We start from the raw sequence: 22,749 nt of genomic DNA on the forward strand, positions 1-22,749 counted from the left end.
CTTTAAGTAAATGTTAAGAGTTAATGTAGTGCCTTTATTTGTAAAGAAGAAACAGGAAAAGCCAGTGGTAAGTATCATAATGGAAAACAAACATATTGGCACCCAAAATGTACACTTAAAAAATATTTTAAATGTTAATTGCATAAAGAATACACAGATATCATACTTTATAATAAAAACGTATTATAATAAAATGCTTTATTTTGAAAACTAATTATGAGACATAATGTATTACACAGTAGAACAGTAAATGAATAACAAATTTGATCAAAGCAATAAGTTAAATATTTCAATTATAATTGTTTTTTAAGCAGCACTTTTTATTTTAAAATTCAAACACAAATATAAAAATTTGTGATATTATTCTTTCATAATGTATACACATAAAATAATATTAATGTTGCAAGTTACTTTCAAGATAACTTTCCAACTACAAAATAGCAAATATTATGATTAACTGTGACCTAAAACAAAACAAAAAGTGAGAAAGGTACTACATTCATCCCTATAGGGCAACTCCTTTAATTTATTAGAGTAATCGTCAATGCCGTGAAGATTGCCACAGAGGTTGTTTTTTTTTAATTATCTGCGACACATTTTTTTTGTTAAAAATAAAATATACTTTGGAAACTGAAAACAAATTAGAAGTAAATAATAAAAATTAATCAAATAGTTATAAACTAAGAATTATTATTATTATTTTTTAAATAGATTTTTGACATTATAGAAGTATGAAGCACAAAAATGCTTTACACACCTATATATGAATGGCTTCACCCTAATGCCTGCACAGTTCACAGGGTGTAAAGCAGTTCTGTGGTTCATACTTCCATGAATGTCAAAACTTATAACCTTTAATTCTTAAGCAATAACTGTTACATCACTTTCAGTCGAATGAAGAGAGCATCTCCACCACTGGTACATTTATGAATAGTTATTTTGCCTATTGTATGCAGAGTTAGAAACATGTTAAGCCAAACAGAATAATGTGTGGTTCTGATTACATAAACCAGAAAAATTAGGATAGGTAGGCTGAAATCCTTTTGTTTTGAGACATTGTATAAACTTCTTTTTTAAAGACTGAGATATTTCATATTTAGCAAAGTGCAAACTGAACGCAATTTAATTGTGCAAAAGTTAAACCAAAACATCTGCTTGTTCGTGATATCAATTGAGTTTTTCTAGGGACAGTTAAGTAATCGAAACCACAAATATTATTTTGTTTGACCATAATGGAAAAATTTGTTTTTTATTGTGGTAATTTTTTTTAAATGCAGGTGTTGCAAGTCCAGAGAATGTTGTCTCACAGTGTACTCTTATTCAGCCACATTAATTTTTTTTAAATGATAATAACAATACACTGGAAAAAAGTTTGGGTCAGGCCTTTTTTGTAGGTACATATAGGGTCTAAGTACTTACGCACTCTAAGAGCTTATCACGCCGTGAAGTTAAAGGGCAAGGCCATTTGGCCAAGAGTAGTGGAGATGTATTTTGGTGGTATTTTGGCCAGAAAACAACAAGGCAAACATTACAAATTTGTCTTAATATAGCACCCGTTCAAAATAAATAAATGTGAACTGTTCCACATTTTAATAAAACAACATTCGGGAGTTGTGTTAAAATACAATGACCAGTTACTAACATGCAAAATAAGGCACAGACAGTTTGGCCATGAGACCATGCTTAATTGTTTTAGAGCACTAGAGCATTTAATTAAGACACTGCAGCAATTTGCCAGTTATATTCAACCCAACTATAGATTAAAAAGATACCTCCAAACTTTTCAGGAGGTTATGTATTCATGCACAGCATAATAAACCCCCCACTATGGGCTGAATTTACGATGGCTGTTTTTCTTAAACCCGGGTGTTTAAGCATTGGAAATGTATGTAGTTACACATGTGTAAGACATAAACAGGTGTTTAAGCATTGTAAGTGTATGTAGTTACACATGTGTAAGACACAAACAGGTGTTTAAGCATTGTAAGTGTATGTAGTTACACATGTGTAAGACACAAACAGGAGTTTAAACATTGCAAGTGTATGTAGTTACACATGTGTAAGACACAAACAAGAGTTTAAACATTGTAAGTGTATGTAGTTACACATGTGTAAGACATAAACAGGATTCGTAAATTCAGCCCTATGAGTGTTAATGATTTTAGATAGTTCTGATCATAGCACATACTTTTTTTTTATTAAAATGAAAATAATACACCAATAAATTAAGAATATTCACAACTGAAAATAAATGTACAAATTTGCTTACTACAGAATACTATACAGGAAACAAAAGTATATACATTAGTACTTTTACAAATATTCTTCATCAATAAAAATCAATATCAAATATTTGAATTCTTCTTCCAAGCTGTGTAAATGTTATTTTATATTGCTTCCAACTTCCAAGATATATAAATATAAATGTTGTTACAATGTTTTTGTGTTTGTAAAAAAAAAAAAAAAAACATTTTTGAACAGAATAAATACAACTTTGGTCTTTAAAATTATTTGTGATCATCAATAAAATACAAAGATATAGCAATACCCAACATAGGTGTTAAGTTGTTTACAATATTTTTATATCCATATATATACTGAAATTTTTTGAAAACTTGGATAATTTCTCTCTCTATGAATACTTAACTGACCTAAAAAAGAGAAGAAAAAAAAAAGAGAGAGAATTTACTTTTCTTTAGAGAAAACTAGCCGAGTTAATAAATAGAAGAACCAGTAATTGAATTTACATCCCTCATGAAATAATGTTCATTTGTCACTTGCTAAGACTTGTGACAAGTGTAAATAATGTTCATTTGTCACTTGCTAAGACTTGTGACAAGTGTAAATAATGTTCATTTGTCACTTGCCAAGGCTTGTGACAAGTGTAAATAATGTTCATTTGTCACTTGCCAAGGCTTGTGACAAGTGTAAATAATGTTCATTTGTCACTTGCCAAGGCTTGTGACAAGTGTAAATAATGTTCATTTGTCACTTGCCAAGGCTTGTGAAAAGTGTAAATAATTTCACTCAGAACATAATCTGGTAAGTACCAGGGATGTGAGTGACCAAATGTCAAAGGGTCCAGGGGCAACGCCCCGGTGGGGGGGAGCTATTTTTCCTATTTAGATCACAGAAATGGTCATGTAATGGTACTTAACAACAAATTTATGAAGTGTGTTAAATCACTGTGTTAAGACCCTGGTTGGCGTATTTGATTTCCTTCTGACAAATTTTGCAATAGGCTTTTCCACTTGCCGACAGTTTCTCAAAAACGCTTTCTAACTGAACACCATCCACCTGTTTCTCTAGCCATTCCCATTGCCAGGGATTTTTTGTTTACGTCAAGTTTTAATTTATCTGATTTCTTCACGATATCTTTACGCCGTGTTGCCATTGCCGCTTCACAAAATGCGGGCTAATTGTCTAATGCTATACACGGTTGGCTAAAACGAACCAATGAAATGTTGCCTAACAACAGAAAACCTCGGCAAACCTCGTTACTGTTCGGTGCGGGAAGGGAGATAAGTCGACAGACTTCCGTGTTGATTAAAAGACGGAAATACCGGTAAAAAGCTTAATATTAAAAGTCGGACAAAACCGTTAAATTTATATTTTTATTTATTCGCGGAAAAAATATAAAAATGCGGAATTTGGGTCATGAAAACGCGGAATTCCGCGAAAACCTCACATCACTGAAGTACTGGTAACTTGTTTATTATCAGAGATCTATTAATATTTTCTTAACTGATAAACACTCCACATCAAAGAGAACATAAAACAAAACATCAAAAAGAATTAAAATTAATAAAAATAAATAAATAAAACGTAACTTGGAAGAGAAAATCCACATTAATATGCACTGAGCAAAATGAATATCGTGCAATTCACTGTTTAAACATTCTATTTTCATCAAGATAAATAGAGCAAATAAATACTGTAGCTAAAAATGTAGACTGATTTTTGACGCATTAACAAATACCTCTTCCAAAAATATATACATAGCAATGATACATATGATCAACATGATGACTACGGTTCACTATTTTCAACACAAACTAATCCATGAACAATGAGACGCTAGTTCCCATTACAAGAAGACTAATCCCATCATATGAGCGCGAGACCACGCAGACAATACTTGTATATAATATGATAACCAAGAACCATGGCTGCTAGAACTGGGCAGTATTGATATTTGAGGTTCTGTATTAATATCGGTATTGTGGGGGTGATTTACCTCGGTATCGGTACAGTATTTAGTATTGACACAGTATTTAGTATTGACACAGTATTTAGTATTGGTACAGTATTTAGTATTGACACAGTATTTAGTATTGACACAATACTGATACCGTCATTGATCAGTATTTTAAGTATACTTGGATTTAAATGTATGCCAGAGTTAAGACTTACCCACTAATTTCATCAAAATAATATTAAATTCCATACACAAGGCCCTCATCTGGTTTATACCCAACCCATTTGGGTTTGCTAGATATATTGTTAGTGCTTTACTAAATGGCAGGAAATATTTTTCAGTACCGAAATTTCAGTATTTTAAAATTTGTCCAGTACGGTAATTCGGTATTGACATTATACCGATACCGAACGGTATACCGCCCAGCTCTAATGGCCGGGCCAAGAATGGTCATGACAAAGAAATACAACATTATAATTCCCTACAATAAATATCAAAATAAATCAATGGTCGAAATACATTTTACAGTCATCGAAAGCTTGTGCTTTTGAAAGAAGAAAAAATACACCATGTTGATTCTATAATAAATTGACTGAAGTGTTTTTAACTAATACACAGCTTTTGTCCAATGTACAAATATACATTTAAAAAATGGCTTCAAAATATTTAGAAATACTAAAACGATGAATTAACTGATGTAAAGCAATATGACAGACTCTGAGACTGTCAATACCAGTAAGTGAAATGCTTTGAATTCCACATCTTCCCATTTTGCAGTCTATTCATGCAGTCAGGTCAATTCCATAATAAAATAAACATTTTTTAAAACCACAAGACACTGAGTGAATATGTTAGTAAGTAGACAGAAATACGTTCAAGGTGGACTCCTTCAGTGTCAGGCCAATGTGGTCAAAATAGTGGTGAAATCTGAAAAATAAACCACACATTTTTAAAATTGTATGTCAGAATAAAATTAAATCATGGCCAAACTTTAATAAGAAAAAAAAAAAAAAAAAAAAAAAAAAAATCTTGTTTTCTGGATGGTAAATCAGCGATATCTAAAGCATCCTCTTAGGGCTGTTTACTTATAAATATTATTTTTTTCAGTTGCAATTTTCATTACCTTTACAAGTACACTATGAAGTATGAAATATGACAGTAATTTAATAATTGATGTGTAATTTGAATGTTTGAAAATATCATTTTATAGTTTTATACATAACAGTGAAAAACCTTAGTAAAATAGAATTCTTCAAAACCAGACGTTTTGCAAAGTCCCATGATTTACTCATATTTTATTATTAAAATTGGGCATCAAAATAAGGATCCTGGTAGCCCTTGCTCAGGGTATCACTGTAATACAGACAAGATACCCTGTGGGTTATGATACATTTATCAAATTTTATCAAGTTTACAATTCCCATTATTATTACATACATGTGCTATAAAATTCATAAGAAGACACATGTATACTTTGTTTTTCATTAATAGCACTATTCTTATTGTACTGATACTTGTATATACATATCTTACATTTGACACACAAGTGATCAAAATTTAGGGGGTGTAGTTTTTGTTAAATAGGAATTAGTGAAGAACGAAGTCCCATTTTTGGTTTTATCGACATGTGGGAACCTTCTGGTAACCTAAACGACCGTTCCCAAATTATTTCAATGTCTGAAAATTAACCCCTGTAAACTATTAAAAAATAAATAATAAATAAAGGACCACAAAATTCCATGAAACTATCTTAGCACTAAGATCACCTAAAGTGCATAACCAGTTACGGTGATCTTAGCACCAAGATCACTTTGTGGAACGGGGCTCTGGTGTGTTTATGTTTTTTTTTTATCAGTTAAAAACCTAGGTATGTGTGTAAGTACTCCTAGATAGAATTACCTTCGTTTGGCTTTTGCCACTTGTCTGAGCTGCTCCACTTTAGTGATGATGCGTAACGTGGGCAGGTAGTCGAGAGAGACCACTCGAGGCTGGCAGTACAGTGACAGGGGAAGTACCGAGGTGACGTTCTCCTTGGCTCTCCGCACAGCACCGCTCATTCTGAAAATAACAAGGACAGAATAATCACCCACATCCTCAATTAACAGCAAATATTAAAGGAATGATAATTAAGAAAATTTAATGGAAAGCAACAAAACAGGATGAAGAAATGAATACACTGAGGATCTTGTCATGCAATCTGAATTTAACCTATTTAAACCCTGTGAACCACTTTGGACTAGAATAACTTACAGGTGAAACGGTTAGTATTTAAATTTAAATTTAAAAACATATTAAAAAAAAAAGTATGATAAATGCACAAGTCTAATATTGATACTCAAAATGTGTTTTTATAACAATATTAGAGTAATTTAAATAGCAAAAAAAGCAATATCTAAAAAATATCCCCTTGTAACCACTCAAACTTTCCACAAAAACATAAAGTGCAAAAAAGAAACTTACCTTGGTCCACAACTTTTGTGAATTCTTAACAGAGTGCTGCCATTTTCAACGGGAAGATGCACGAAATCTGGAATGTCATGCATTCCAGAAACTTTCTTATACTCCGTCATACCATTGTCAATACTATTACAAAATGACCTCGCACTTCGTAGTTGTAACTCGGACTGTAACTCGTGATTCAGCGAGTGAGTACACCACTGCGAGTACTCGTGTTGGACCACAGACGCGTCCATTCCATAACACAAACTTCCTCTGCTGGAGTCGGCAATCGCAGGACTGTCCAAGTCACTCCTAGCACTGACAGCTTCCAGAGTGTCAATAAAACACATCGTTTCATAGAAATCGGAAAAAGAAGTCAAAGATTTTAAATTCAAAACCTTTTCATCTTTGGTCATGGTACACAATGTTGGTTCTTTGTTGGTTTCTTCTTCCGATTCCGCAACACTGTCCAGAGATTCTTCGTTGTCGAAAATATCACTGTTTATTCTCTTAAACTTCTTACCAGGACGGGTTGTTTTTGGTGGATCATTAACCCAGGGCTCGAGGTGTGTTTTGGGTAAAGGGAGTAAATGCAGAATGTTGTCATAAAGTACGTCGATGTTTGAAGATCTAAGATTCTGCAGTGTGAGACATAACGACTCCACGTCGGATCCCTGAAACAAAACAAACAGAAATATGTACTGTAATGATATTACAATGATCAATTATAATAAAAAATGTTTATTGATTTGGATCTCCTGATATCATGATAGATTATAAAAACAATTGAGTTTAGATTATGGAAACGATGTAAACATGTTGGTGCTTACTTTCATGTATAAGTAAAGAAAAAGATATATAGAGATTATTATACGAGCTTGTGTCTCGTACTAATTTTACAAAACGATTGTCAGGATTTTTGTATTGCCTGAGTGAGAGTGAGGGTAATACATGAATCGTAACACTTGTTTCATAAAATCAACATGACTCACGCGAGTGTAATAATTTCTTTATTATCCATATTATTATTGTTGTTTTCTTTATGAATAACAAGACCCAACTCAAAATGTGTCAGCCACAACTAGAAGGAGACGACAAAATGTCGTCATATTTTAAATGCACAGTCTGAGCTAGGACTGGAGAAGCAACATCATGTTATGACGTCACTTCCCAAAATTTCGTCATCACACTTGCATGGCTGTTAACAAAAGTAAAATGTTGTGACTGAAATTTCAAGGTACAGGGCATTGCCCTGGTTGGGGGTTTAGATGGCGGATGTCAGTGCCATGATTATATCACCATTCAAAATGGTAGTGTTTTACATGACAATTGTAGTCCACTTTAAACATGTATTTCTCTCCACCCAAACCCTGTTATTATTTTTTTTATTGGACAAAAAACACTAATTTGATGGGTCCTGCAGTGAACCTATATATTAATAAAAATAGTCCTATTAGGCTGACATTTGCTGTGGTGTTCTTTCACAAGCTATGGAATTTTTTTTTAAAGTTTGCATTAGGGCCTATTACTTGATATTTATTTAGGCTTGACCACCAGCTAATGGACGGCAAATCAAATATTCAAATACATTTACATCGGGTCGCCGTAGTCTTATTGCAAATTCATTATGGTCGTTAAAAATTGGGGTAAAAGCCAATGTCTGATACTGCATTACGCTAACGTTGAATAGTCCTCTGTTGATCTTTTGTGTCCATTTAACAAATACGTAACGCAAAATCTTGCAGTTTTAATACCCCTCTCGCTCGTGTAACGTTTTGTGACCATGTCATATTTTACTTTGGGGTCTTTAGTAATACATATATATTAAAATAAAACAGCAATGACTGGTTGCATACTTTATTAATTAACATTACGTTGCACAACACCCCCCCCACCCCCCAAATTACGTTTTGTCACACATCCCATAATTCCTACTCTCCTTAGTGCATGTTGAGTAGTTCTCGAATGACCCCATTATTCAATCGTAAATAATAAAGAAGTAACATACCGCTGGTCAGTAAATGTTAATCTTTCACCTGATCAATTTTATTAAGTCTCAGTATCTATAATACGCAATCTAATAATCTCCAAGCAGAACTATTACATTGTAACAGTGTTCAAACTTGCACGTGCTGTTCGTCACATGGTGTGACATCGGGTACGGCCATTACTTCAAAGGGAGTGAGTAGCACATTTAAATTAGGGTTTTTTTTTCACTTAATTTACAACTACTGTAGTAACGTGGGTTTTTTTGGGGGGGGGGGGGGGTTTAATTACAAAAACCGTACCAAACATGATTTAATTTTTTTTTTAAATAATAATAAAATATCTGAAGAAAAAATGTACGAAACATATGTACACACCTTTTTACAAAATAAGATCATCTGCTTAAAATAGCACAGCAAATGGTAGTGCAGGATGCACATTAAGTCAATACTTTTACTTTCTACGTCCGTAAATAGTGGATTGGACGTGTTGCGATAGATACCAAGTATGTGTTAAAGCAAATGGATGGATTAAAACAAAAAGTTATATTCTTCTACCAAAAATATATTATATCAGACAATGTAGGCATTATTACTAAAAACTACGATACAACAGACTGTATCAAAACAGGATACACCTAATTTGCATATCCAGGTCAAAGTTGTTCGTCATGTGTTCATAATCGATCGGAAAACCAAAACGAAACTTTTTCGATGTCATTTAAAAAAAATATATATACAGTTAGCTAAATTTGTAAAAAAAATTATGAGTTCCAAGTGTCCACGATAAGAGCAACTTTAGGAATCTTTATTGGGAAACTGTTGGGTCGAAGGGTCTAATTGGGGAAAAGTTTGATATTGGATTGGGAATTTACGTTAGGGGAATGGGGCCGTTCACCTGCCCCAAAATGTATAGTAGTTTATACCCTGGGATGGGTCCCTAAAGGGGGTCAGTGGGGCAAAGAAAACGTCCGAAGCGATCGGGTTGACATTACGGAAACCGAAAACGGCCGAAGTGATTATCATTTAATAAAAAAAAAAAAAAAAAAAAAAAAAAACCCTGACTGAAAAAATAATTTCCACAATTCTCTGATGACGGAAATCAGTCTCACGACAGACAGTTAACAGCCATGCACTTGTTATTACACGTGTGCTTTGTATGATTATTATTAACTGGGTTATGTCGAACCATATGGATAATAATAAATAGTTATTAAAGGCAAAATTATCTATTTGTAGGGACTATCCCAGTGAACATAACAATAGGTGCATGATGCTTATAATTAAGAGCAATTAAAAAATCGGGGGTTTTAAAGCTTATATTCCACAATAAACACATACTTTTTGTTAATTTATCAAAATGCAAAACTTTATTTCGACTCAAATTAATGATATAAATATCTATTCAAGGCAAACAAGTATGTTCAATCAGGTCATATGAAAAGCAATAATCTACTGGTAGTACTCTGTGACTTTGGACCGGCCTCGGTGGCGTCGTTGTTAGGCCATCGGTCTACAGGCTGGTAGGTACTGGGTTCGGATCCCAGTCGAGGCATGGAATTTTTAATCCAGATACAGACTCCAAACCCTGAGTGAGTGCTCCGCAAGACTCAATGGGTAGATGTAAACCACTTGCACCGACCAGTGATCCATAACTGGTTCAACAAAGGCCATGGTTTGTGCTATCCTGCCTGTGGGAAGCGCAAATAAAAGATCCCTTGCTGCTAATTGGAAAAAGTAGCCCATGTAGTGGCGACAGCAGGTTTTCTCTCAAAATCTGTGGTCCTTAACCATATGTCTGACGCCATATAAACGTAAATAAAATGTGTTGAGTGCGTCGTTAAATAAAACATTTCTTTCTTTCTGTGACTTTGCTTTAAAGGGTCAGTTATATTTTATATTTATATACTCTTCTAAAAAAGTAGGGGAACCTGAAATATTAAAACATACGTTTTGACCACAGACATCCTAGTAAAGAACGCTCAGGTCTGTTTATCAACACATCGAAACACATTCCATATTTTGCGCATGCATCACGCAATTGCCCCATACACATGCGTGGGTGTCATTCTCCATTTTGACAATTTCCAGGAAAGTCCATTAATCACTGTGGAACATTATTTCTGTCAATCTTTTTCATTCTGTTGATCATACAGTTGTTATTCTTTTGTTTTTAGTCATTTTTATTGTTTGAATTTGCGATTTACTGATAAAAAAAACCCCGTCAACTTTCAAATTTCACTTCTGACCCCAATCGTCCTTCAAGATCTTTGGTGGTCATAAAACCTACTGTAATACTAACTACCGGTTGTAATGTTTACCCAAATTAATTTACTATTAACATATAACCATTCCCCACAGCTAATATACCTTACAATTTTGGAAATTGTAAATTATCGGCCTCGGTGGCGTTGTGGTTAGGCCATTGGTCTACAGGGTGGTAGGTACTGGGTTTGGATCCCAGTCGAGGCATGGGATTTTTAATCCAGATACAGACTCCAAACCCTGAGTGAATGCTCCGCAAGGCTCAATGGATAGGTGTAACCCACTTGCACAGACCAGTGATCCATAACTGGTTCAACAAAGGCCATGGTTTGTGCTATCCTGCCTGTGGAAAGCACAAATAAAAGATCCCTTGCTGCTAATCGGAAAGAGTAGCCCATGTAGTGGCGACAGCGGGTTTCCTATCAAAATCTGTGTGGTCCTAACCATATGTCTGACACCATATAACAGTAAATAAAATGTGTTGAGTGCGTCGTTAAATAAAACATTTCTTTCTTACTTTTTTCTTTCAATTGTAAATTTTTATTTGAGTTCCCCTACTTTTGTTGAAGAGTATATATATCTTACCTGCAAGTACCGACACACACTATCTTGAAGTTCCGACTCTGTGGTCAGTGCTCCCAGCAACCTCTCCACCTTGACCCTGTGTACCTTGGGGAGATCTTCTCCACTCTTTTCACTTGCCGTCAGAGCAACAGGAAAAGGGTTGCAGTTGGCGTCATCATCGTAAATAATCCTACTGCGGTTACCCTTCGACGATCGTTTTACTGTGTCAAACTCGGATTCATCTTCATCAAAACCAGTCAGATGTACTGGGGATTCTTCTAAAAGAAATAAATAAGTTACTGATGTTAAGTTTAGATTCTCAACTTAAATGTTGAAAAAAACAACAAGAAAAAGGTTAAAGTTTGTTTTGTTTAACTTTTTATTAGTGACAGTAGCCAGTCCCTTACCATACATCATTTTAAAATTATGTAGCTATCTCTAAATTTGCATAATGAATCATTACATATTATTCCGTGAGCCTGTGATGCCTCGTGGGTTTGGGTAAAGCCTAACAATATCCACCACCTTGACAATACAAGGATTTTATCCAGGATATTTCGCCAGGGTTCAACGTCTGATGGGATTGGGAAAATTAGTGCAAGTAAATCATACTAAGGATATTTGTGTCTGTATATATTTATTGGGAATTTTTAGTAGAAAAACAGGGAAATTTCAGTGCCACTTTCTTTTGGGAAGAGGCCCATGTTTGGACCCACAGAACGCCTGGATAAATCACTGTGGTAGACTCTAAATCTGATATATACCTTGTGTGTCCTGCGAATCTCCCAAAGCAATATCCGACAGTGTTGTATCTTGTTTGACGGTCTTCACACTGGTAGAGATCGGCCGCTCCTCACTGTTCCGGTCTCCTCCGGAGTCCACCCACAACTGTAGGGCCAGCATACACCTGCGGATATCTCCGTCATAAAACCGAACCAGACCCACGATGTCATGATAATCAGACCTCAGGTTGTCTGCCAGACACAGCGTCTGTAGATGGCTCACTATATCAGGCTGAAACAATGCAAGAAATTAAAGTCCTGTTTGTCACACAGCCACCTTCAATATTTATGCAAAGTATACCATTCGTGTCAATATTTGACACAGACACCTAGTACTACATTAACCTAAACTACTAGTCTAACGCAACAATGAAATATGCTGTCACCATATGATAAATTATATATAAAATATCAGGTTACTACGTTTTGATATCGTGTTTATTTTGCTAAGTTTAGATAACGGTGTAACAGGCAAGCTTCAGTGAGCCTGTTACACTATTTTCGAACTGAGCAAAATAACCACGATATCAAAACATAGTAACCTGATATTTTTTTTTATCATGCAACCCCTTTCAAGTTATATTTTTGTAATGTGTTTCAGTCAAAAGTGGTATAGAAATTATTAGTTTTATCGTGTAGAAACTACTACTGGAAGTCGGACAATAGTAGGTGCCCGAAAGCATAGCCAGCCTAAAAGTTATGGGTCTCCAAATTTTAAATAAATACTTTGATTACATTTCAAAGTCTTTGTGTAACAACATTACAAATTTTGTACTTTTTCAATGAAACTAAACTCAAGTTAATGTGTAAACTGAAGAAGATCTACATCACTGGCTGCTAGTGGCAGTGACATCAGAAAGAAAGAAATATTTTATTTAACGACGCACTCAACACATTTTATTTACGGTTATATGGCGTCAGACATATGGTTAAAGACCACACAGATTTTGAGAGGAAACCCACTGTCGCCACTTCATGGGCTACTCTTTCCGATTAGGAGCAAGGGATCTTTTATTTGCGCTTCCCACAGTCAGGATAACACAAACCATGGCCTTTGTTGAACCAGTTATGGATCACTGGTCGGTGCAAGTGGTTTACACCTACCCATTGAGCCTTGCGGAGCACTCAATCAGGGTTTGGAGTCGGTATCTGGATTAAAAATCCCATGCCTCGACTGGGATCCGAACCCAGTACCTACCAGCCTGTTGACCGATGGCCTAACCACGACGCCGGTCCTGTGACGTCAGATGCTGTTCCAGTGTAAACATTCTTTGCAGGAAGCTACTTGCTTTTTTTAATTTAAAACAATGATTAGTTCCGATTGGGAGCGAATAATGGAGAATTGAAAAATAATAGGTAATTTGATGTTACAGGAAGTGTAAATGTTATATTTATTTATGCAGTTCAACAATTATTGCTGTAAATGGATGTTTTAAAAATGAGAAAACGACATACCTGAAAACTGAGCAAAAGTACGTCATGCGCACAACTCATTTCCTTGTGACATGATAACACTTTGAATTATTAGGTAGGGGTTATAAGGTCAATAGGAAGCATGGTTGCATGATAAATTTTGATACAAGGGCCATTCCAAATAGGATCACATGGAGTTGCATTTTTTCCTGACAACCCACAAGTAAGAAACAAAAAACAACATTACCTTATGTCTGGATACCTTTGTATTGAAAGACTAAAAAACAGTATTTCCAGGAACCGACCATACCCAGAAAAATGAACCAGCACCAATTTGTTTTCCAAAGTGTTATTTTTTTCTTTGATTTTTTAATTTAAAGTAGGTAAAAATGTACATGCATAACATTTTATCTATACCTGTAGGGGTTAATACAGTAAAAAAAAACAACCCCAAAACCCCTCAAAACCCCCACAAACTGTTCTACCTAATTTTTTTCAACACATTCCCCTAAATACAATTTTGTTTTCTCATTAGTGAGAATGATACAATCCAACAAGATCTACAACATGTTTCTAATAAAACACTGCAGTAAGAAACCTTAATTTCACAATCTCCAGCCCTCTACATTGCGATCGATTTTGGTCGCATACAAGACTATGTTTTTTCATTTGGCGACTAAAACATTCCATACTATCTATATAAAAAATACAAGTAGGTACCATCTAGCTATTAGATGAAAAAGTTATGTAGAGGGCTGAACTCTTTGTATTATTGTTATTGATTTATAGTCCATCCCACAGGGAACGCCTTTTTTGATACTATGGAATTTACTACAAGTTATTTATTTCTGAGCCGATTGTTTTGTAACTTGCACAGACAAATAATATTTGTTATTTCCAAAATGTCATACCAAACTGAAATTATTAACAAACAAAAAACTTTTGTAGAAGAATGGGACGGACTATAAGTAATTTTATCACATATCTTGCATTTGGTTTTGTCAGCAAACATTGTACCTTTTCGACAAGTAACAGGTTGCAAGTCATATCCCCATCTACTAATGCAGGAAATAACATAAAAAAAAAAAAAAAAAAAAAAAAAACCCCATCAACCCCCTCCCCCGTCCAAGATAATCAGACAATGAAAGTTTACCAGTGAAGGCGGCTTGAAAGTGATCTGTTCGTATCTCGTCTGTAGCTGACGGCTGAAGTTCGAGTTTGTTGTTGTTAGGATGATAGGGATCTTTGCAGTGAACATAAAGTGTTGGACTGCAGGAAGAAATCCTTTGTCAAAGTCATCAAAGAAAATATCAACCTACAATAAGAACAAATAACATTTAAGCAAAATGTATACGGTAGCACCCCTCTACAAGATTCAGGGTATGACATTTCGTGGTTTCAAATAGTTGGTTAAGGACAATTTTCCATTATAGAAGTAAATGAAGATGAAATATTATAAAATAAGATATCATTTGCTCAGAATATTAATTAGCCAAGGTGTCATTTTATAATTGTCCACATTTTTAACCAAAAACACTTTTTTCCACATCCTCATCCCATTAAGTTTAAAGTTTTTGTCTAACTACACCATTAAAGCACACCAATGTATTAACCATATTGGATGTCAAACATTTGGCAATTGTGGTATGTAGTCTTCTGATGAAGCCTCCTAGTTTTTGATTAGCTGGAAGAAATCTTTTATATGCATTTTTCATACCACTGCCCTCAACATACCAGTTGTGAGGCACTAGTTGGGTTGGGGAAAACAATCCAATTGCAGAAAAGGTCCACTGAGGTGGTTTGATCATATGACCCCAAGTATCTCAGGTGACCACTCTACCAACTAAGCTAAATACCATCTATCAATCCTGTTTTTGTTTATAATATATTGCATTGGACTTCTAGAATGCTCACCTGATGCGCGGTCAGTCAGCGATCTAGCCAGTGCACCATGATTGGTATATCAATATATTTAGGATGGTGCATATAAAAGATCCCTTGCTACCAATGAAAAAATGTAGTGGGTTTCCTCTCTAAGACTATATGTCAAAATCACCAAATGTTTGACATCCAATAGCTGATTATTTATAAATCAACGTGCTCTAGTGGTGTCGTTAAACAAAATAACCTTTAACTCTTGAACTTCCGAAGGCATCGTCAAAAGAGCCAACAAGTTTAGCAAAGGTAGTTTGCACAACTGAACAACAATCAGGGATAGGCATCTAGCTTACTTGCTAGGACCCTTGCCCGAGGTGCCTGGTTTGCACAACTGAACAATGAGGGAAAGGCATCTAGCTTACTTGCTAGGACCCTTGCCCGAGGTGCCTGGTTTGCACAACTGAACAATGAGGGAAAGGGATCTAGCTTACTTGCTAGGGCCCTTGCCCGAGGTGCCTGGTTTGCACAACTGAACAACAATCAGGGAAAGGCATCTGGCTTAATTGCTAGGGCCCTTGCCCGAGGTGCCTGATTTGCAAAACTGAACAACAATCAGGGGAGGGGATCTAGCCTAGTTGCTAGGGTCCTTGCCCGAGGTGCCTGGGTAGCAGGATCAAACTGTTTCGGTGGATCCATTCTGTCTGTTTCCCCCCTGTCCCAACAAGTGCTGTACAACTGGTATTTCAAAGACTGTGGTATATGCTGTCTGTGGGAAAGTGCATGTAAAATATCCCTAGCTGGTAATGGAAAAATGTAGCAGGTTTTCTCTGGAGACTACATGTCAGAATTACCATATTTGACAGCCAGTAGCGGATGATTAATAAATCAATGTGCTCTAATGGTGTCGTTAAACAAAAGAAAGAAAAAGAAAGAAATGATTTAACGACGCACTCAACACATTTTATTTATGGTTATATGGCATCAGTAAGACATATGGTTAAGGACCACACAGATATTGAGAGAGGAAACCCGCTGTCGGCACTTCATGGGCTACTCTTTTCAATTAGCAGCAAGGGATCTTTTATATCCACAGACAGGATAGTATATACCACAGCCTTTGATAAACCAGTTGTGGTGCACTGGCTGGAACGAGAAATAGCCCAATGGGCCCACCAACGTGCATCGATCCCACACCGACCGCGCAACAGTGACCGAACAATCAGTTACCTCAATGGGAAGCCACGTAACTGCAATTTTAAGTCATCAATCCCACACCGACCGCGCAACAGTGACCGAACAATCAGTTACCTCAATGGGAAGCCATGTAACTGCAATTTTAAGTCATTTCTCATCAACACTATATAATTTTGATAAAAGTTTCTGTACCTCGTCAAACAATATCAGAGTTGTAGAAGACAAATTCAGAGAGCCTGTCTGACTGGAGTCTTCGTGAATTCTCGATGGTAACAACTGCTGTGTGTTGTCTTTCTTGGCCTTTTTGGGACTTCTTCCATCTAAAATAAAAACACTAAGATATTAGTATTTAATATACATGTAATAAAGTGTGATGATTATATGAATTTGTAATTGTAACAAAGTTTTGAATCGTTCTTTGCAAAAAACATTTCACCGCCAAAATTGAAGAAATCTTTGTCTGGAATGTAAGAGTGAAAATCACTTGTCCAGATGTTGGTACCTCCTTGATATAATGACAGGTTCAAGCTTACTCGCTCCCTTTGCAAATGAAACCAAATAAGAAGCGCGGCCGCATTTTGATTCATAATGACGTCACAGCGTAATATGATGTGTAACATCATCATTTAGACAGTTTTACGATATCGTAGCGCTAAGATCGATTCGAAAATCTGGGCGCAGAAGTTTACATGACCGATTCCCCCCGCGGAAAGGACGATTAAAATGCGAGAAAACACAATGTTCCACGAGAGGAAAACCGCGGATCCGAGAATTCCCGCCCCTAACTAATACAATTTTATTTATCTATTACATCTTTTTTTTCTTTCTTTTTTTAACCATACAACATTTAGAAAGAAAGCAAATTGCTGGGTAAATATGTTGTGTCCAAGTGTAACCTTTTTTTGGGGGGGGACGGGGGACATTAACTTGGTACTTACGAGTTCTACAACTTTTCTCAAACAATGGTAATGCAATAGCTCAATGATGCAAATGTTGGAGGTTCAGAGCTCACAGCGAATAACAATACATGGCTCTAAAAGCCATTGTCAACTCGTAGCAGACAACAGACTTCGTATGGTCAGAAGACCCCCCCCCCCCCCCATCCCCCTCAAAAAAACAAAACCTGAGGGGATTAATTGTTCCATTAATTTAGATTATAGAGAGCCAGTCAAGATATTACCATACTGATAAGGGAATATTTTGTTCGGTCAGTCTATCAGTCAATCAACCATCTGACTCGTACTAACATCCACAGAAGGCTCAAGCACAGACGAGTATGGTCTCACATCGTGATTAGCTGTCATTTTCAGAGATTGCTACATTATTCTACACAGTAAATTAGTCCTTTCAACTGATAACTAACTGTAGCTACATGTAATTACATCTTTTAAAACAAAATAAATCCACATGCTAAGAAGAGCTAAAAATGGCTGCCTTTAATAGTGATTTCCCTAGAAATTTGTCACGGCATGGTAGACCAAACACTTTTGGGGCATTTTCACCATTTTCGGGGCACTTGTTTTTCATTAAAAATACACCAAAATTAATTGAAATAAACATTAATGTAATTTATGTGCTTGCTTTAATAAATGAATGGCAAAAGATATAAAAGGCATATTTTATTAATTAATAATACCTTTTGAGGTGTTTTATAAAGGCAATTTTAGAATTAATTAGTAAAAAAGGCGTGTTTAATCTCAGGGCAGCATGGTGCTAGACTATTGAGGCATGGTGCTGATGCTAAAACAAGCTAGGGAAAACACTACTTTAAACATAAAGATCTGCATACTCATTGTATATGTATTTATTTCAAGGGAAATACAGATTTTATAAGCTTGGTGAGATCATATTTTTTCAAGATATACTTTTAAAAATAATCCGTCAGTCACATTGCATGGCACCAACTATAGTCCTTCCTAGCATCCATGAACATTGTTTTTTGTATGTTTTTTATACAAAAATTCAGTTTCATCTGATGTAAGAAGAAAAGTAAAAGTGTTTTGGAAATAACACCCCCCCCCCCCTTCAAAACCCCAACTAGTTATTTTTGTGTGCAATTTAGAAAACAATCGGTTTAGAAATAAATAACTTGTTGTATATACCATAGTAAGAGAACATTCCCTGATGGGAAGGACTATAAGTAACCAGAATTTTTGCCAGAAAGAAATTTTTGGGTATGGCACTATGGAATTTAATATTTCCAATGTGTGTACTGAATGCAACCAGTCGACAGGAGGTAGGGGGGGGGGGGGGGGGGGGCGGGCCTCCCCCAGAAAGAAAATGGGTTAGATTTAACAGGTTAAGAAAATTATACAATAATGATAAAAGTAATTAATTTTGTCGAAAGGTTAATTTAAAAAAATAAAAGTTGGGTATGGCGCCATACCCGTTTTACCATCTGGCAGAAACCCTAATAATGGAAGTAAACTCTTGCAATGTTTCTATTTTGCAGTGCATTGCAAAATGTTTAACAAGGATGATGCAATTTTGCTTATGATGTTTTTGTAAACTAGGCGCCTGGTGATCACCGAGTAATATAGTGGTTCGTTTCTTATTCTCATTATAACAGAAACCTTGAGAATCGTGGCCTCTTTTCCTCTTGGCATCTTTTGACGTGTCAGTTCCTTCGTCAGCTACCTCCTTTTTTGATTTCTTAGACTTCTTGGGGTGTTTTTTCGATTTCTTATCCACGTCAATGACTTCAATAGGAGAGGTTTTCTTGGCTGCTGCCTTTTGAAACAAATTGGTGAATGCTGTAGGCAATTTTGGCACAGGTTTTTCTTGAGATTTCTGAAAAGCTAAGAAATTTATTGCACATTAAAATACAGTAAAAATTCACATCACATCATCACTTTCAGTTTCAAAGTCGCTTTCATTGTCGTATGTGTCATTATCGAGCTCACCTTCATTGTCGGACATTATTAACTTAGCGCTTCTTCACCACTGACACTTAAAAAACTTCTGCAAATTTACATTCACACAGATAGATAACTTCCAATAATACCTATGCTGTAAAATTAATTCTGATTGTTGAAAATAATGCCGAACTGTTGGCAAACAGTTTGTTTACAAACAAGACCACGTGAAAACTGGCATCTCGGGTTCATAAGGTTAATGGTCCTTAAACTTAGGAGTGGGGCGAGGGTGGAAGGATCGGCAACAAGAGCTTCCATTGGAAAAACAGGGGAGGAAGGCAGTAGCTTAAGTTGGCTCAGTTATGGGTGAGGATGGGAGGGAGAGGGGTGAGGACGGGAAGGAAAGGGGGTGATTAGGAAGGTACAGAGAGGGGTGAAGAGGAAAGGAGAGAGAGGGGTGAAGAAGTAGGGAGAGGGGTGAAGAGGAAGGGAGGGAGAGGAGTGAAGAGGAAGGGAGGGGGGTGGAGAGGAAGGGAGGGAGAGGGGTGATTAGGAAGGGAGGGAGAGGGTGAAGAGGAAGGGAGGGAGAGGGGTGATTAGTAAGGGAGGGAGAGGGTGAAGAGGAAGGGAGGGAGAGGGGTGATTAGTAAGGGAGGGAGAGGGTGAAGAGGAAGGGAGGGAGAGGGGTGATTAGGAAGGGAGGGAGAGGGGTGATTAGGAAGGGAGAGAGAGGGGTGAAGAGGAAGGGAGGGCGAGGGGTGAAGAGGAAGGGAGGGAGAGGGGTGAAAAGGAAGGGAGGGAGAGGGGTGAAGAGGAAGGGAGGGAGAGGGGTGATTAGGAAGGGAGAGAGAGGGGTGAAGAGGAAGGGAGGGAGAGGGGTGAAGAGGAAGGGAGGGAGAGGGGTGAAGAGGAGTGACATGCATATTCTGTTTCAAGCAATCACCTTGAACACTGTCCGTCTGCGTAATGTTCGTCCAGTTAGTTGTCCCCTCTTTGCTCTGAGCCACCTGGTGAGACTGGGTGGCTTCTTGTAGTTGTGAGAGAATACGTTTACCATTTCGAGATGACGATGCATTTACTTCAATCACCTGAAAATATAATATATAGTTAATTGAAAAATAATAGCAAACAATGAAATTGTTTTAAAAATGTTTTACTATATCTGTATCTCCAAATTAATAGACAATAATATGTGGTCTGGTAAGTTAAAGGTTGTTTTCTTTAACAACACCACTTGAGCACAATGATTTATTGATCATCGGCTATTGGATGTCAAACATTTGGTAATTTTTTCACATATAGTCTTAGAGAGGAAACCCTGTACATTTTTCCATTAGTAGCAAGGGATCTTTTATATGTACCATCCCATCTATAGACAGAATAGCACATACCACGGCCTTTGAAATACCAGTCGTGGTGCACTGGCTGGAACGAGAAATAGCCTGATGGGCCCACCGATGGGGATCGATCCCAGACTGATCACGCATCAAGCATGCACTTTATCACTGGGCAACATCCTGCCCCTTCTGAGAAGTAACAATATTGAGTTTTTTCATTCACTACAAAATTTCCCAGAAGATACAAAGCGGAAAATAATCGAACCTTATAGCCAAGTTCCTGTGCTAGAGCGTACACTGTGGCTGTCTTGCCGATGCCGGTGGGTCCAGTGATGAGCAATGTGTTACACAGTCTGTCGTCATCATCATCATCATCATCGCTGTTTTCAGAGTAGATGTCAAAATCGCTGTTATCACTATCCCATGCATCAGGCTCTTTTTCTGAAAAATAAAGGTAGTAAGTAAAACCATATCATGCAGATTTTTTTTTACTACCATTCATATTGTAATTAAAATGTTTAATCATGGAATAAAAAGATAGAAAATGTTTATCACCATCTCAGCATATTTTAAAATACTATTATTTGGTGTCTAACATATGCTTACTGTGATACTCTGTATAGAAAGTGAGGAAAAAAGTAAAGTAAAGTTTGTTTTATTTTACGATGCCACTAGAGCACATTGATTTTTTTTATCTTATCATCGGCTATTGGACGTCAAACATATGGGCATGCTAACACACGTTTTTTTAGAGGAAACCCGATGTCACCACATAGGCTACTCTTTTATGACAGGCAGCAAGGGATCTTTTATGTGCGCTTCCCACAGGCAGGATAGCACAAACCATGGCCTTTGTTGAACTAGTTATGGATCACTGGTCGGTGCAAGTGGTTTACACCCACCCATTGAGCTTTGCCGAGCACTCACTCAGGGTTTGGAGTCGGTATCTGGATTAAAAATCCCATGCCTCGACTGGGATCCAAACCCAGTACCTACCAGCCTATAGACCGATGGCCTAACCACAATGCCACCGAGGCCGGTAGAAAGTAAGAAGAAACCTGTTGCCACCACATAAGCTACTCCAACGAATAAGGATCAAGAAATCTTTAAACATGTATGCTCTCACGGACATGACAATATATACCACTGCCATACAGAAATTTCAAACCTAAATTTAGGGGCTTTTTAGGGACTTTTAGGGTCAATGTAAGTAAAATTTAGGGACTACAACTTTGCTGTCTGCCATTTGTAATCACCTTCGAACTCGAAAAAATAATGGGAGTGTTTGAGCGGGCTGTCGGAATCGACAGAGAACTGTCCTACACATTTTCATAAACATAAATATGTAGAATCCACATAGGCATAAATATCCGATTCAGTTTAGATAATTTTAGAATATTCTGTTTTATTTAGTTTGCACTGATACTAAGACTCAAGATTGGTTAGTATTTTAGAAATGTGTTTCGTTTTAGAATGACCAATCAAGCGCTCCCAAAAGTTACGAATGAATCCTTTTACCAACAATACCAAACATTGACGATGTTTTAAAAATGAATCGTTGGTATCATTTTAGCACTGTTTACACACCAACGTTCGAGCGAGCACAGAGATAAACAAATGAAAGTAAGTATCGATGTATTTTTGGCAATTTATTTAATGTTTCTGGAAGAAGAAAAATGTCCATCAATTTCAGGGCTTATACGGCCCAATTTAGGGTCTTTTGTGAACGTGTCTGTAAAATATGGCTTTTTAGGGCTAGATCATCAAAATAGGGACATTTTAGGGCAACCCTTCAAATTTAGGGCCTTTTCAAATGTGTGCGACCTTGATATATCAATC

At 36.5% G+C, this 22,749-nt stretch overlaps 1 protein-coding gene across 1 annotated transcript in view; it reads right to left on the reverse strand.

Moving 5' to 3' along the window:
* Positions 1 to 2,019: 2,019 nt before the first annotated feature.
* The window catches only part of LOC121379591 (ATPase family AAA domain-containing protein 5-like), a 34,962-nt gene continuing 14,232 nt past the window's right edge, over positions 2,020 to 22,749 (reverse strand). The window contains exons 9-18 of the mRNA XM_041508238.1: positions 21,176 to 21,351; positions 20,517 to 20,661; positions 19,292 to 19,516; positions 16,911 to 17,038; positions 14,800 to 14,961; positions 12,216 to 12,465; positions 11,473 to 11,729; positions 6,659 to 7,311; positions 6,098 to 6,256; positions 2,020 to 5,125 (exon numbers count right to left, since the gene is read on the reverse strand). Of these exons, the coding sequence (XP_041364172.1) occupies positions 5,050 to 5,125; positions 6,098 to 6,256; positions 6,659 to 7,311; positions 11,473 to 11,729; positions 12,216 to 12,465; positions 14,800 to 14,961; positions 16,911 to 17,038; positions 19,292 to 19,516; positions 20,517 to 20,661; positions 21,176 to 21,351 (2,231 nt within the window). The 3' untranslated portion in view covers positions 2,020 to 5,049. The remainder of the gene's footprint in view (positions 5,126 to 6,097; positions 6,257 to 6,658; positions 7,312 to 11,472; positions 11,730 to 12,215; positions 12,466 to 14,799; positions 14,962 to 16,910; positions 17,039 to 19,291; positions 19,517 to 20,516; positions 20,662 to 21,175; positions 21,352 to 22,749) is intronic.

Source organism: Gigantopelta aegis, chromosome 8 (assembly GCF_016097555.1).
Source record: "Gigantopelta aegis isolate Gae_Host chromosome 8, Gae_host_genome, whole genome shotgun sequence".
NCBI classification, from domain to species: Eukaryota; Metazoa; Mollusca; class Gastropoda; order Neomphalida; family Peltospiridae; genus Gigantopelta; species Gigantopelta aegis.